This window comes from Aspergillus undulatus (assembly GCF_047715775.1).
Source record: "Aspergillus undulatus strain CBS 261.88 unplaced genomic scaffold BDV17scaffold_45, whole genome shotgun sequence".
NCBI classification, from domain to species: Eukaryota; Fungi; Ascomycota; class Eurotiomycetes; order Eurotiales; family Aspergillaceae; genus Aspergillus; species Aspergillus undulatus.
In genome coordinates this window covers 125,608-140,429 of record NW_027396649.1, presented here as the reverse complement: position 1 = coordinate 140,429, position 14,822 = coordinate 125,608, and the positions used below count along the sequence as shown (strand labels likewise).

The following is a 14,822-nucleotide window of genomic DNA, read 5'->3' as shown; positions in this document are numbered from 1 at the left end:
ATCGAACACTGAGGCACGACTCTATGTAGTTGCAAGTTCAGTTCGCGAATGCGTCAATTAAGCTTCGCGGCTGGCTATATTTCCCAATGGGCACATATTTGATGTTCTCAAATCCCATGGACCCAGGACCCCCTATAGCCATTGCCCTTTAGGTATCAGTCCACCGCGGAGACGCCGCAATGACAATGGTCATCACCCTCAAGCCGTACTTGTATTCTGGGTACCCAGCCCAGCTCCTGTCTCCACGTCAAGGACGGCAATCAGATCAGGTACTGACGCGAGAATCCTGGATTCGCCAGTTGGCAGAAGCGCCTCGACAAATGCATTTTCGTCCTTGAAGGGTACTTTGAGAGCAGCCTTGGTTCCGTCATTCAGACTGCCGTCTACCTCCAGCACGCTGTAAGTGTGCCCAGTCTTGAGCACCCGTTCAACGCTCGTGATCTTCCCTTGACCCAAGATCGCTGCGCTCTCAGGACCACCGACTTCATCGATAATCTGGCTCGCCCTGTCAGCGATGTTCCTCTCCAAAGCGATTGCCCGACCTATCCACCACGCGAGAGAGACTGTATTTGTGATCGCCTGTTCACGGACGATTTTGGAGGACATGGGTGGCCCAGCATTTCCAGCACGACATCCCGTTTCCACGCAAGAGGCTCGCAGGATCTTATCGACCAATCTGTTTGTCCGTGATACTGTCATTGTGACAAAAGAGCCGTCACCGCTAGCAATGGTCATTGGAACCCGAGCCTCTCTACGGGGCGTACCATACACATTCCGCGTGACCTGCCAGATCATGGGATAGGCGCGGCCCATATAATCAGCATCGACGCAAAGCACCCCTAGGCTTGCCGCGACACCCAAATTGTCGACCGCGTGCGAAGGATATTGAGACCAAACAGCTCCCGTATGACTTCGTCTTCAACGACAAGGACGAGCAGCAATTCTACTGGCATGTGCGGTACTACTTCTTCAGCATCTTGGTGACTAGTTGCTATGGCTTCCGGGTAGATAGCTGGGAGAACGAAGACGTACGCACTGCCATTCGCAGCACACAACTACTCAGCAAGATATCCAAGCCGGGGTCTTTCATTGTCGATGAGATCCCTATCCTCGCCAAGCTGCCGGCCTGATTGCAGCCTGGCCTGCGCATGGCGGGCAGGACGACCTCGCTTCTAGACCGTCGCATGCGATGCCATGTGGGGCCACCTACCGGAAAGTAACATACGCATGTCGTTATTTTATGCATGCAGCTCGTGATGCTGGCCATCGCTCGTCCAACGTCGCCGACCAATAGCTTGCCCAGGACTGCATCACTCGGGGCAATTATTCATCCATCCCACGGTTGACAAACAAGGCCGAAAACGCAGGCAGGAATTACAAATCATGTCAAGATAGAGGTAGAGAAACGTATATGTGCCGGCCTTCTGCAACCGAAACCTCATCATATCATCCCGCATCACCACTATGCCCTCGATTTCTGGTCAATCTCTCCTCGTCATTGGCGGCTCGTCCGGCATTGGCGCCGCCGTCGCCCGACTCGCCGCGGAGCAAGGCGTCCGCGTGTCCATCGCGTCGTCCAACCCCGCACGCGTAGCCAACGCCGTCGCCAGGATCAAATCCCAGTCCTCAGCGACAGTCCCCGACGCGCACATCAGGGGCTTCATCATTGACCTCGCCCAGCCGGATGTCGAGCAGCGCCTCGAACGGCTCTTGGCCGACATCACGGCCGACGGCTCCGAGCTCCTCGACCACATCGTCGTCACGGCCGGCCAACCGGCAACGCGGCCCCTTGCCCGCACCGACCGCGACTACCTCTTCGGCCAGGCCCAGCTTATACTCATCGCGCCTATCCTAGTCGCCAAACTCGCCCCGCGGTTCCTCAAGCCGAGCTACACATCGAGCGTGGTGTTTTGCGGCGGCAGGCTCGCCGAGAAGCCCATCAAGGGGTGGCCGGCTGGAGCGGCGTACGCGACCGGGCTTAATGGGCTGACGCGCGCGCTGGCGTTGGATTTGGCTCCGCTGAGGGTCAATGTTGTGCATCCTGGCCCGACGGAGACGGAGATTTGGGGGGAGACGCCGGAGCAGCGCAGGGGCACGAAGGAGTTCTATGCTTCGACACTTCTCTTGGGCAAGGTTGGCACACCGGAGGAGGTGGCGGAGGCATTTATTTACCTGCTGAGGGATTCGAACATTACGGGCACGAGTATCAACTCGAGTGGAGGAGTGCTGGTGCAGTGACTGAGCCAGGTATCACTTCTGTCACCGTATGTATTTCATGCTTACCGCAGCATAGGGCATGCATAACAGTCTATTACTTTGCTCGGGACAATTCTTTCTGTGCTTTCCGATGGGCGTCTCTCAATATACCTAGCGCACACTTTGTATATACATGAACATATGGAGAGCAGCACCCCCGTCCAAAATTACTTTACTGCACATCAAAGAACAAGAACTCACTCTTCATTCGCACTGGCCCCCATTTTCATTCAACGACATCAGAATCAGCTACTACACCAAAACCCTCGAATTTCTCCTCCGCATCCTCTAGGTAGCCTCGACACAGTCCGGACGTGGCCACATTCTCCTCCGTCCGGCTCGCCCTGGACATGTACCCGCTGGTCCTCCAGGTCCGCATCGCCACCTGACACCCCGTGCGTCTCGTCGAGGCCTTGATGACGGACCAGGAGCTCGTATCGTGGGACAATATCGAGACGGAGACGAACTGTAGCGGCCTCTCAGCCCAAGAAAACGTGGCCGGGGCTGATTGCGCGCGTGGAGAGGGCATTAGCAATCCTCAAGCTCGTTACTCCAGGTGAGGCTGGGGCCCAAGGCCGACAGTACCTACCAGCCCATGCAAGTCGGGCCCAACGAGGCGTGCGACGACGCCTTTCGGCCGGTCCTTGCTGGGGGGTTTACGATGGCGCCAGGGATGCCCGAGACGATGTTTCACATTTGCAAGGTGTATGCGATTTTGAGATCGCAGGGTGCGTCGATGTAGGAAAAAAAAAAGGATGTTTTGATCCCCTTTTTTTTGCCGAAATGGATCTTCGGCACAGTGCGGGTTGAGTGAGCAATCTCTACCTCGGGTTAGGGCTATGCTACACGATCAATACGGTCAGATCAACAAACCGCTATTCATGAGGCATTAGCCACTATACTCCTATTGTGGTTATGTGCTGCACTTCCATGTGCGCGCCGCAACTGGGCCGCAAGGCGCTGTACGCGTTTGGTGCCGGGCGAAGGGAGTGTCCCGGCAAAGACTTTTTTTTCCCCTTCCAGAATGCGAAAATTGCATTTGCTCAGATCCTGTGTACATTTTATGTGGTGCCGGAGGATGAGCTGCTGCATGTGGATGTCCATGCTGGGGTCACGTTGTCGGTCGGTGGTGATGAGGCCGAAGCCGTACAAGCTTAGGTTCGTGCCACGGCGAGAGAGCTTTGTGGAGATTCGTACTTGGGATCCATCGGTAGGTTTGTTCATGGGGGCGGGACCATTTGACTGTTCCAGTCCCTGTCAGGGTAGTAGAATAGGACCTAGACAGTGGATGATGAGCATGCTACACATACTACGTACGTTCTAAAATGGTATTAGAATTATATTTCCCACCGTAAATAGTCAAGGGGGGATTGAGCTTGTATTCTTCTGTGGTTTCCCTTGGTATATAATCTCCCAAACCTACATCGTATAGTTGTTTACGGCCCAGGTATATTTATCTCTCTATCAACAGACTGGAGACAACACCCGTCGTCATATGGCTAAGACTCATGATAGCTACTCGTGAAAGATTCTATCAACATCATGCTCATTCCATCGAATATCCGGCTCCAGCCCCGCAAACTTCCACTCGCCCTCCACCCTCCGGTACTGAATCGTCGCCTTCCCATGCGCATGGCCCTTGACCAACACCTCCGTCAGCGCATCATCGCCGTACTTCTGATGTGCCACGCGCATTTGGTGATACCCTGTGACCGTGTCCTCTCCCGTCTGCACCCATTTTGAGGCCCCGACCAAGTGCTGCGTCTTGATGCGCGCATTGCCGAGAAAATCGGGGCTCGACGCCAGCGCGACGAAGTCGTCGGCGGCCATGGACTTCCATTCCTGGCCCATCACGGAGCTGTAATTGATCTACTCACAGTAAGTCAGGTAACTGGTGGTGTGACTGACGGGCAAGGGCGAGTATGTACGTGCAGTGTTGGGGCGATGCACTCGGCAAGGCGGTCCCAGTCCTTGCTGTCATAGCTTTCGGCCCATTCGAAGAGTGCGCGTTGACAGCCTGCGATGACTGAATTGGAATTAATTCAGCTAGTTAGTGTTCAGAAGCAGTCGTGAGGGAGAGAAAAATAATCCGTACGTACCTTCATACGCAGGCGGCTGGTAGGCGACTTTGGTCATGATTACTGACTGCGTCGGATGCAGCGACGGAGGAGGGTGTCAACACTTGGACAATGGAGGAGATGAAAAGCCACATGCTTGGCTTTTATCTCCTTCTTGATTCATGCTTCGGCCTATATCTAATGTCCCGAGCCTGACCTCCCGAGACAAAGGTTGCCATACTGTCGGAAGAAGTCGGACATGGTAAACGCCGTGATTCCGTGACCCTTGATTATACAGAATATATGATCTATAAAAAAGCGCCGTGGCTGGCTTTTTCGTCCCCAAAAAAGACATATCATCCATTCCAGGTATCCTCATCTACATCTAGATCAATATGGCAACTACTCCCTACATCCCCGGACGCCTAGACGGTAAAGTCGCCCTCGTCACCGGCTCAGGCCGTGGCATCGGCGCAGCAATCGCCATCCAACTTGGTCGCCTGGGCGCCAAAGTCGTCGTCAACTACGCCCACTCAGCCGAACACGCCGAAAAGGTCGTGGCGGAGATCAAGCGCCTCAACTCGGACGCGATTTCCATCCAGGCGGACGTCCGCGACGTGTCGCAGACGGCCAATCTCTTCGACGCTGCCGTGGCGCACTTTGGCCAGCTCGACATCGCCGTCAGCAACTCGGGCGTGGTCAGCTTCGGCCACCTCAAGGACGTGACGGAGGAGGAGTTCGACCGCGTCTTCAGCCTCAACACGCGCGGCCAGTTCTTCGTGGCCCGCGAGGCGTACCGCGTGCTGCAGGAGGGCGGGCGCATCGTGCTCACTTCGTCCAACACATCCAGGGACTTTAGCGTCCCCCGGCACTCGCTCTACTCAGGCTCCAAGGGGGCGATTGACTCGTTTGTGCGAATTCTGTCCAAGGACTGCGGCGATAAGAAGATCACGGTCAATGGGGTTGCGCCGGGGGGCACCGTGACGGATATGTTCCACGCCGTGTCGCACCACTATATCCCCGACGGAGAGAAGTTCACGGCCGAGGAGCGCCAGCAGATGGCGGCGCATGCGTCGCCGTTGCATCGGAATGGGTTTCCGGAGGATATTGCTGGTGTGGTTGGGTTTCTGGTGAGTAAGGAGGGGGAGTGGGTGAATGGCAAGGTCATTACTCTGGACGGCGGCGCGGCGTGATGGTTTTATTGGAATCAAGACATGGATTTCTGCCATGGAGAACATGGAATAAATCATGGAATAAATTACTACACTCATTGCGTGTTGTTCGTTTCCCACAGTCCTTGCAAATGCCCAATTGATGTATCCATAATCCTCGCCCTAATAATATGTAGCCATCTCTTACCACGACCTTCTCGATATATACAGTCTGTCTATCACCTCACGACAAAATAAATTCATTACGGCCCCGTGTTCAACGGCAGATAAGGGTGCAGAAATGGAAAAAAGTGTCGCAGCAGCCCCATGAAGATACACATCGGAGTGCCCCTCGGGAACTTGGCCTTCTCGTTCGCATTGACCACACTCACATCTCTCATGTCGTAGCTCCCATTCGCGTCGTCCGCGGCCTCAATCATCGCAGCCGCCAGGTCCAAGTAGGACATGGGGCTGTCCTCGTCGGTCAGGCTCAGCGCATGTCCCCGCTGGATGTCGACGGAGAGCGCGCCCGGCTTGACGAAGATCGTCGTCAACCAGTCCCCTTCGGCGCGAAGGATCCTTTCGGTCTCGATCAGGTCGTTGTAGACGTGCGAGGCTGAGCGGAGGAGGATCAGTCGGAGGAGGTACGGGACGTGGCGGGAGAAGTGGTCGTCGATGGTCGCAGATGACAGGAGGACGAGCTTGGGTATTTTCTGTGGTTTTCTGTCCCCAGGGCTCGTATGCTGCCTGAGGTTGTGGAGGGATTGAATCACCGCCGTGGCCGTGTCTTGGGCGAGATGACAGTTGGGGATGTTGTCGTTGGTGGAGACAACCAGGAACACCACTCGACAGTCACTCAGGCATGAGGTCAAAAGGGCACTGTCCTGGATGCTGCCTTGGAAGATTTTGACTCTTTTTTCCTCGCCGAGGTTGGGTAAGAGACGGAGAAGCTTGGGCCGGTTGCGACAGTATGCGTGGACGTGGGCGTCGGGATTCCGGAGGAGGTTTTGGATGAGTGCCGTGCCACAATTTCCCGTGGAGCCCAAGACGGCATAGATGTTGGGGGAGGGCATGTTTTGGTTTTCCTTGTCAGCTCAGCTACTGCTACAGGAGAGTATCGACGTTGATGGTTCGACTGCGAACTGATGCTTGTTTCTATATTAACCCCCCCCCCCCTCGGCGTATTAGACAATTACAACGCTACTCGGCGGCACATTTCTCCCGTGACAGTTCGGACGATTGGATTTCTGTCATGCACTAGTAGAACATAGTATCTGTCTGTAATGAAAGGCGTGTCTACTGGAGACCCCCCTGTTCCGCCAGATGCTTCTGGAACAAGGGGAAGAAGTGCTTATAGAATGCAGAGTCCACCATTTCCTCCAACCTTTGCACCTTCAGTCCATCCTCGGTCAGCCACACAAAGATGGAATATTCGTTGGTCCATCTCTCCTCAGGAATCGGCGTGTCTGCGGACGAGGTTGCATACACTGCGGCCGTACCGTTGGCCGCGTCGTGGACGATATGCTTGATGTCGAGCTAGCCATCGATTATTTTCTTTTGATTCTTTGGACTGTACAATTGTACGAATGTGTGCCTACCTTCCAGTTTGCCAACCCATTCATTAGCTTAGGATAGAAGAATTCGGCGTGGCTTCGGGATCGAGTTGGCTGTTGCAGTGAGTGAGGCAGCAGTTGCTGCTCAAACTCGTCGGACCAGAGATCGAGAGTCCCTTGGGCGTTACCATCCTTCCATGCTGTGAGGAACTTGTCAATAGTGTCTCTCTGGGTGTGGGCGGGAGCAGGCATGTTGATTGTATATAGTCAATATGAGTGAGGGGACAAGTACAAGTAGTTCACAAATCGTCGGGACATACTCATTCACTTTATATATGTCTGTATATCTCGGGCTATTATAACTATAACCAAAATTAAACAGTCTATTTCCTAGTGGCTAAAATGATCGCGACAGGGAAATAGCCCTCAACAGTCTTCCCGCCAGCCACCAACTCGTTCAACTCCTGGAACAAGTCCGCCAAAGCGTCCGGAAACCGCGAAATGAAGGGAAAGGAGCAAAAATGCTCCGTGACCCCCTGCAGGTCCGTTTCAAAGGTCCATCCCTCCATTTCCTCATGCGACTCATGGTCGCCCGCGCCGTAATCCGGCTCTTGATTCCGGTGCGCGAATTCCGGGGGCAACATGCCTTGAATGCCCCCATGCTCCATATTCACATGGATGCGGACCTCATCGCCAAACAGCGCCCGGTCAAGCGGCGCGACATTGTACCGGTCCTGCGTCCGCGCCATGACCTTGACCACCTGGTCCGGATCCTCAGACACGCGGAGCAGCTCCCTGCCCCCCTGGTGACTGAGCCGCTCCCACAGATCCTGCACTTTTGCATTGCGAAAGCGAGCTGGCCCAAACAGCGCCGCCACAAACGTGCCCCCTGACCGCAGCTGGCGCGCGATCGTCGCCATTGCATCGTGCTGCGGCTCGGCAAAATGCATCACGTTCGCCGCAAAGACCATGTCCATGCTGCCGGCGGGGATGTCGTCGGCGTCCTCCAGCGCGGCGGTGCGGAAGGCAAATCCGGACTGGCCCCGGAGGCGGTCCTGGGCGAGGCGAATGTTGTCGGCTACAATGTCGGACACTATGACATTGGCAAAGCGAGAGCGTAGTCGCTGGGCGTAGGGACCGTTCCCCGCGCCGACGTCGTGGACGGTGTCGAAAACGCCGCCTTTGGACTCGTGGAAGGCCCAGATGCGGTCCCAGAAGGTATCCGGCACTTGGGGTCGGCCGCGCGAATAGTTGTCCCAGAATTTGTCATCCTGGGCGAAGATCCGGTTGGACGTGTCCATGCCGGGCGGTTGTGAGGTTGCCACCACAGTAGTGGCCATTGTAGAGATGAGATGTGGATTAAACGAGGCGGACAAGCATGGTAGAAGCTGTGCAGTATGGCTGGTTCAATAATACTTCAAAATCACCGTGAAGCTCAGTGTGAGAATCCACCCGAGGACCCGAGCCAGCCCTATAATGCATTAGGGTTTATATCCATCGCATAGGGGCGAGAAACCGTTTCGTTCGTCGGGACATTTGTTCGGGATATTGACGTCCAGGCGGGATAAAGCGCGTCGGCGTAACTGAATCCACTCTGGATTAGTCTCCGTCCATCATCTCAGTGAAAATGGGAAGTAGACTGGTCTGAACTACGACCTCGTAGTCCTGTAGATAATGCGGTAAAAGGTTGAATCCTGATATGGCCCCTAGAACAGGGGCATCGTCGTACACGGAATGTCAAAGAATGTCAAGACCCATTAAGTGACCCTTAATAACTACCACATAACAAATCATAAAACCATTAAATAACTCTTGCAAAGTAATGGCAAAAGTAATTTAGATATCTGCTAGTATCATCACTATCACCATTTCATGAATATACGGACGTAATTTGTCAATCAGCTCGAAAGCGTAGCCCCAAACTATATAGCTCCATCAAACAATCATGTCTAGCTTCAATACTAGTAAAAATGTATTTTCCCTCCTTTAGTCTAGCTGTAGTACTCATCCAACCACTCCTTCAAATCCCCAATCGTTTCGTAATCCAAGAACAGGCTCCCGCTGACCTTGACATCCAGCTCAGTCCGGAACTTCTCTGCGATGACCAGCGACATGAGACTATCAACGCCTAGGTCAGCGAATGCAGCACCATCCTCCATATCAGCAAGATCTAGACCGGCCTCGTTGGCAATGAGCATGATGGCCCTGGCGCTGATACTGCCCGATGCAGCGGCAGCCTCGATGGATGGAGCGGCCTCGACATCTGTGGCAGCGGGTGAGACATCCTTTGGCGTAGCGGCAGGAGGCTTACCATCACTTTCGAGGCCGGAGTCGTGTCGAAGGAGGGCCCGCTTTGGTGCTGGTGCTGGTGCTGGTGCTGGCGTGGCGGGCAGCTTCTTTGGTAGTGGTTGAGGGTTGGGCGGCTTACCCTCCATTGCAGCCATCTTGTCCGGTGGCGAGAAGAACCGGCTGAGCAGAATGCGAGGGTAGCGACGGAATTGGATCCCATTGACGACGCCGACGATGGCCCCGTCTTCTTCTTGCAGGATATATACGTCGCCGAAGTAGATCGTCGGGTCCTCGGCTGTCGGGATCATCTTGACATACGAACGATACCGGGCACCGGGGATCAGGGGCTTCGCGAGCCGCATCGCGTTCCAGCCGGGGGTGACGCAGTAATTGTTGGCCGTGTCGATGGCGTCGGAGCAGTTCATGATGAACCCCGCGAGGTGCGCGACGCTGTCGATAAAGTACGGCGGGACCGTCCAGACGCCGCTCTCTTGGGTGGTGAGCTGCACGTCGGCGAATCCTTCAAGGTCATGTAGGACAACGGATTGCATGCCACGGTACTTGTCCGCATAGGTCACCAGGTTACTGGCGAAGAGGGTGTACGCCATGTTGCGCGAGAAGCGGCTGGCTCTGGCCTGCGTCGCCAGATGCTCGAGCGCTTCGATCCGGCTCTGAATGAGGTGCGCGAGGGGGGCCCACGACACGAGCCACTCAGAGACATCGTGCTGATAATAGATGTTGGCGGTGGCGAAGGGCTCATGTGCGTGGCCGTCATTGTCTACGTTCTGCCAGGTCAAGTCGACGACTCCAGAGCCAACATCGGCCGTGGTAGCAGTCACGCGGAATAGCTGGGGGATTCTCTTGTTGCTTTGCGCGACAAGACCCTTGGTGACGACGAGATTGGCAATATTCATGTTGATATCCTTCTTGGCCTTGGGATTCAGCTTGCGGTGCAGATAGCCACCGAGGGTGTATGCAATATCAGCGTGGATGGACTATGGAACGAGAAAAATTAGCAAATTGCGTTCGAAAAAAAAAAAGGGTCTCATAACAGATGTCGACTTACCGATGTAACAACACCGCAGTTATTCATGCTGTGCCCATGGGCGGCAGCCAGAAGGTCCGCCTGCATAAGATCCGACTGCATGACGACCGTACCAGCAAAGCCATCGAACCTCTCCTCGATAATCTGCTGCACCGTCGTGGTCTGAATCTCGCTGGCTGGTAGCCCTTTTGGCGCCGTATTGGCTCGGGCAGCTTCCTTCTCGGCGTCATAGAATGTATTGCCCTTGGTCAAACACCAATCCCCGGTATACTGCAGCCAGTAGTTCTTCTCGTTCCAAGCATATGTCGGCAGGTCCAAGAGGCGGAGCCTGCGCTCGAACGGGCGATGGAACTCGTTCCACACGACCTCCACACCGGCCAGGTGCAGAGCGGCCATGCTCTCCGCCATGGTCTTCCAGTTATCGTCGCCACGGCGGATCGACGGGATAGCGAGCTCGGTGGACGGGATGGTCGTTTTGATAAAGCCGGTACAGACCGGGTGCGGCCCAATTTCAATCCAGACAGTGTCATCGCTAATGGTGGAAACCTTCTGGGCGTTTTCTAGCGCAGAAAGGAAGTCAACCGTCTCTCTGGTGGCGCGGCGCACGTAGTTCGCATTCAGCGTCTTGCCGTCGAAAATGACTTTACCGAGAAGGGGAGAGATTACGGGTACCCTGGGCTCCTGGAAGATGACGCCTGTTGTTGCAAGGGCCTCAAAGTCATCCAAAATAGGGTCCATCTGGTCCGAGTGGAAGGCAAATGCAACATCCAGCCTGATACACTGGTAGCAGGCCTTTTGAAGGGAGACCGTGATGTCATCTATCTGCTCCTTGGTCCCGCTGAGCACTGTATCTGATGGGCCGTTGATACAAGCGACTGTGTACGGCTTGCCCTCTGCGCTCTCGGCGATCTGTGCAGCAGCAGCCCGAACAGCCATCATGTTATGGCTGCCACTCTTACACCTCTCCTCGAGCATCTGGGCCCGACGTCCAACCATAAATATCGTATCACTGGCGGTAACAACACCGGCGATATGCATTGCCGCATACTCGCCGAGGCTATGGCCGATAATGACATCTGGCTTGACTCCTAGAGAAGCCCAGTATTTCGCTAGAGCAATCTCAGTACAGACAAGGGCAAGTTGGGTAATAACGGCAGAGTGAGCATGGTCCTTAGGGTACGATCCGTCAAGAGCTGGAATAAAGGACGGGAAGCCCTGGCCTTGAGCGACCGAGTCAAGGTGCTGAATACACTCTCGGAAGGTAGGCACATCACGGTATAACTCTAGACTCATCGATTTGTACGAGGCGCCTTGACCGGTAAAGCTGAATGCAATTGGTGGGGGCCCAGACTTCCCAATAGGCTTGACTAAGTCCACTCTCTCTAAGGTGGCACTCAGCTGCTTCTTTAGATGGGCGACGTTGGAGGTGGCAATCGCGACTCGATGCGTGTGATGATAGCGGCGGGCAGTCGTTGTGTACGAAAGATCAGCCAGGCTAATATCAGGATGGTCATTAAGATAGGCAATCAAGCGCTGAATGTTCCCTGCCAAAGATGCCTTGACCTTGGCCGAGACAGTTATGATGTGAGTCTGGCGCGGGTCTGCCTCGGTGATATAGCGAACCGGCGCCTCCTCCAGGACCATGGTGGTGTTGCCACCCGCGGCACCGAAATTGTTGACTGCTACCAGCCGCTTCTTTCCAGACACCTGGGGCCAAGATGTCAACTTCATTGGAATGTGGAGATTGCGCTTATCAAAGTCCTGAGGGAACCGGGGGTTGATCTCTGTTTTGATGCCGATGTGTGGCGGGATGGCGTTCTTTTGGAGCATTAGAAGCACCTTGATTAATGCCGTGGTCCCTGCAACAGACTCGCCGTGGCCGACGTTTGCCTTAACCGCACCAATATGCAAGGGCTGGTCCTTGCTGCGACGCCGGACGAGCGGAGCATACACGTCTAGGATGCCCTGCATCTCCTCGTGGTCGCCGGCTTGGGTCCCGGTGCCGTGGAGCTCGACGTAGGACACATCCAGGGGGTCGACGCCGGCCTGTCGAAGAACCTGACGGGACAGATAGGCTTGGTGGCCGGCATGTGGGTGAGTGATGGAGACTGCCTCCGCAGAATGGTTTGTGCCGGCACCAAGAATAATGCCCAAGATATTATCATTATCGGCTTCGGCGTCTTCGAGTCGCTTGATAACAAGACTTCCAATACCGTCCGCACGGCAGTAGCCATCGGCGGTGGCATCCCATGTCTTACACGCGTTGTGTCCCTTGGTGAGGAAGTGGCCGTTGCACAGTCCAGTGAAGCCGTCGGGGTTGGTCAACACGTTGACGCCTCCTGTGACGGCGGTATCCACGACGCCGTTCCAAAGGGCCTGGCAGGCGACCTGAAGATGATTCGTCAGTAAGTTTCTCTCCTATGCAAATGTCATGATAGGGGTCAGTGCATGTATTACCTCGATCGCTGCAAGGCCCGAAGAACATGCAGTATCAATGCTGTAGCTGGGACCAGCAAACTTGAAGAAGTAGTTGATACGGCCAGGGCCAAAGGCTCGACAACCACCTGGAATATAGTAGGTGCTAACCTCTTGGCCTTGGTTCACCTCACGGTAGTCGTCCGCGGCTTGGCCATAGAATGTACCAATACGCTGCAACTGTGTGGCCGCAGTCCGGTTCCCGACATACCCAGCACGCTCCAGCGCCTCGTACGCCGTGACAAGAGCCAAACGCATCTGTGGATCGACAACCTGAGATTCACGGGGAGACATGTTGAAAAATGGCGCGTCGAACAAACCAGGCTCATCGATGAAGCAGCCATACTGGGTCATCGTCTTGTTGAGATCCTTGCCGGTTGGGTCGTAGTGTGTCTCCACATCGAACCGGTCTGCTGGGATTTGCCGCGAGACATCCAGCCCCTTCTCTAGGATCTCCCAGAACTTCTCGGTATTTGTCGCACCCCCAGGAAGTCTGCACGACATGCCGACGATGGCGAGCTTTGACTGCGCAGGGCTGCGTGGCGTTGTGTCTGCTGGCGCGACCTGGGTGACCCATGTCATAAGGTTGTTGATGGAGACTTCGGGGTGTGTGATACTACTTTGCAACGCCGCGGTTAGGTCGTTGAGAGGAATCGAGTTGCCAAAGCTGTACAGCGCCAGTTCCGAGGCACCCGTGGTTTCGACTCTCTGGACCGCACCGAATATGACACGGTCCCAGTAGATGGCCTGAGTCAGAAGCTCCGAGACTACAGCTTCGAAGAGCTCTGTGGCATTTTTGGCTTGGTAGTATAGGCCAGTGCTAGTAGAGTAGACTGGTGTCGCCGGCCAAGCCTTTGTGCTGACTGTGCTCAAAGAGTTGCGATGGACGATGCTCTGCGTATCCTGCAGGCCGTAGACATGTGATGCATGGCAGAGGCCGCCATAAACTGGCAGCGGAATGAACTTGGAGTCGCGGAAGAAATCCGACGTGTTGAACAGCGCCTTTAACCTGGCTGGTGGACCACTCACGGTGACTGAAGTCCGGCTGACGGCGCTTACGAAGATCTTGCCAGTGTCGGGGATCTCCTGTCGAGAGTGGATCGTGTCGAGCTCCTTTTGCGCGGCATCTGGGTCGATATTATGAACGACATATGCCCACGTGTCTGGACGCTGTGACAGCTCACGGGCTTCCAGGTTTGCAGAGACACCCTGGACATGGATGCCCAGGCGGAAGGCTAGGCGGACGGCGTCTGCCCCCGCGCGAGGCAAGTCAGCCAACGTCGAGGACAATGAGACAGCAGTCGACGCCAGAAGGCCGATACCCAGACCAGCGAGACTCGTGTTTGAAAAGTCAGTCAGCAGCTCTTCCGGATGCTTCTCTGCATATCTGACAACGGAGGCTAGTTAGCAATGCAAGAGACATGTCACGCTGTATAGTTGACGCAGACTACTGACCCAATGTAAGTCGCCAGTTGAACGACAACTAGTAGCACACCGTCCACGGCGCCGCAGATCAAGCCTTCTCGAAGCTCTGTATCTTCTGCCCAGCTGAAGAGGTTATCAAATGGGGCGAACAGCTTCTTCAGCTCTGTCGATAGCTGCCGAACTTCGTCCTTGATAGCCCAAGTGGCTCTGGATATAAATTCGGCCAATGTCTGCTGATCATGAGATTTGCTGTGGTTGTGTAGGCGACGGAATACGTCCAGCAGGTCGTCCCTTGGGAACTCGTTGCTGAAATAGACGAGCCTCATCCTGTGAGAGTCCCTGTCGGAATCCGAACTGGTGGTGGGGGTATAGATGGGCATCAGATCAGGGTATGCCCAGGTTTTATGACTAGAAATTAATGAAAGCAACCAGAAAAAACAGGGCTAAGGTGTCCAACACGGGTGAGTCACTTCCTGGGCCAGCTGGATGCAAATGAGAGAGACCTCTAAAGACCGGACTTGTTTGATATGGGAGAAAGGGTAGCGAACGGGTTAGAGGTACTGTTAGAGCG

General features: G+C 54.9%; 9 protein-coding genes across 9 annotated transcripts; 2 read left to right on the top strand and 7 right to left on the bottom strand.

Moving 5' to 3' along the window:
* Positions 1-8: 8 nt before the first annotated feature.
* Positions 9-1,139, bottom strand: BDV17DRAFT_159715 (DUF917 domain-containing protein). Its single transcript, XM_073754629.1, has one exon. The coding sequence runs from the start codon at positions 811-813 to the stop codon at positions 199-201; it is 615 nt and encodes a 204-aa protein (XP_073613007.1). The 5' UTR covers positions 814-1,139; the 3' UTR covers positions 9-198.
* BDV17DRAFT_159716 (SDR family NAD(P)-dependent oxidoreductase) lies at positions 1,140-2,360 on the top strand. The gene has a single exon (XM_073754630.1). It carries the CDS (start codon positions 1,465-1,467, stop codon positions 2,236-2,238), a length of 774 nt encoding a protein of 257 aa, XP_073613006.1. The 5' UTR covers positions 1,140-1,464; the 3' UTR covers positions 2,239-2,360.
* On the bottom strand, positions 2,361-2,960 carry BDV17DRAFT_159717 (uncharacterized protein). Its single transcript, XM_073754631.1, has one exon. The coding sequence runs from the start codon at positions 2,783-2,785 to the stop codon at positions 2,483-2,485; it is 303 nt and encodes a 100-aa protein (XP_073613005.1). The 5' UTR covers positions 2,786-2,960; the 3' UTR covers positions 2,361-2,482.
* A 794-nt stretch (positions 2,961-3,754) lies between these two features.
* Positions 3,755-4,425, bottom strand: BDV17DRAFT_159708 (Scytalone dehydratase). Its single transcript, XM_073754628.1, has 3 exons — positions 4,356-4,425; positions 4,185-4,282; positions 3,755-4,125 (listed from the first exon to the last, which is right to left on the bottom strand). Exons 1-3 carry the CDS (start codon positions 4,390-4,392, stop codon positions 3,772-3,774), a joined length of 489 nt encoding a protein of 162 aa, XP_073613004.1. The 5' UTR covers positions 4,393-4,425; the 3' UTR covers positions 3,755-3,771.
* A 65-nt stretch (positions 4,426-4,490) lies between these two features.
* Positions 4,491-5,644, top strand: arp2 (hydroxynaphthalene reductase arp2). Its single transcript, XM_073758652.1, has one exon. The coding sequence runs from the start codon at positions 4,709-4,711 to the stop codon at positions 5,504-5,506; it is 798 nt and encodes a 265-aa protein (XP_073613003.1). The 5' UTR covers positions 4,491-4,708; the 3' UTR covers positions 5,507-5,644.
* An 83-nt stretch (positions 5,645-5,727) lies between these two features.
* tpcG (oxidoreductase tpcG) lies at positions 5,728-6,537 on the bottom strand (the record flags this gene model as incomplete). Its single annotated transcript, XM_073762701.1, has 1 exon — positions 5,728-6,537. The coding sequence occupies one exon, from the start codon at positions 6,535-6,537 to the stop codon at positions 5,728-5,730; it is 810 nt and encodes a 269-aa protein (XP_073613002.1).
* A 223-nt stretch (positions 6,538-6,760) lies between these two features.
* Positions 6,761-7,269, bottom strand: BDV17DRAFT_293786 (nuclear transport factor 2 family protein; the record flags this gene model as incomplete). Its single annotated transcript, XM_073762700.1, has 2 exons — positions 6,761-7,000; positions 7,063-7,269. The coding sequence occupies 2 exons, from the start codon at positions 7,267-7,269 to the stop codon at positions 6,761-6,763; spliced, it is 447 nt and encodes a 148-aa protein (XP_073613001.1).
* Positions 7,270-7,400: 131 nt separating this feature from the next.
* On the bottom strand, positions 7,401-8,318 carry tpcM (methyltransferase tpcM; the record flags this gene model as incomplete). Its single annotated transcript, XM_073763961.1, has 1 exon — positions 7,401-8,318. The coding sequence occupies one exon, from the start codon at positions 8,316-8,318 to the stop codon at positions 7,401-7,403; it is 918 nt and encodes a 305-aa protein (XP_073613000.1).
* A 690-nt stretch (positions 8,319-9,008) lies between these two features.
* On the bottom strand, positions 9,009-14,577 carry BDV17DRAFT_293784 (type I polyketide synthase; the record flags this gene model as incomplete). The annotated part of the gene is made up of 4 exons (XM_073762699.1): positions 9,009-10,301; positions 10,373-12,739; positions 12,809-14,213; positions 14,282-14,577. The coding sequence occupies 4 exons, from the start codon at positions 14,575-14,577 to the stop codon at positions 9,009-9,011; spliced, it is 5,361 nt and encodes a 1,786-aa protein (XP_073612999.1).
* Positions 14,578-14,822: the final 245 nt, after the last annotated feature.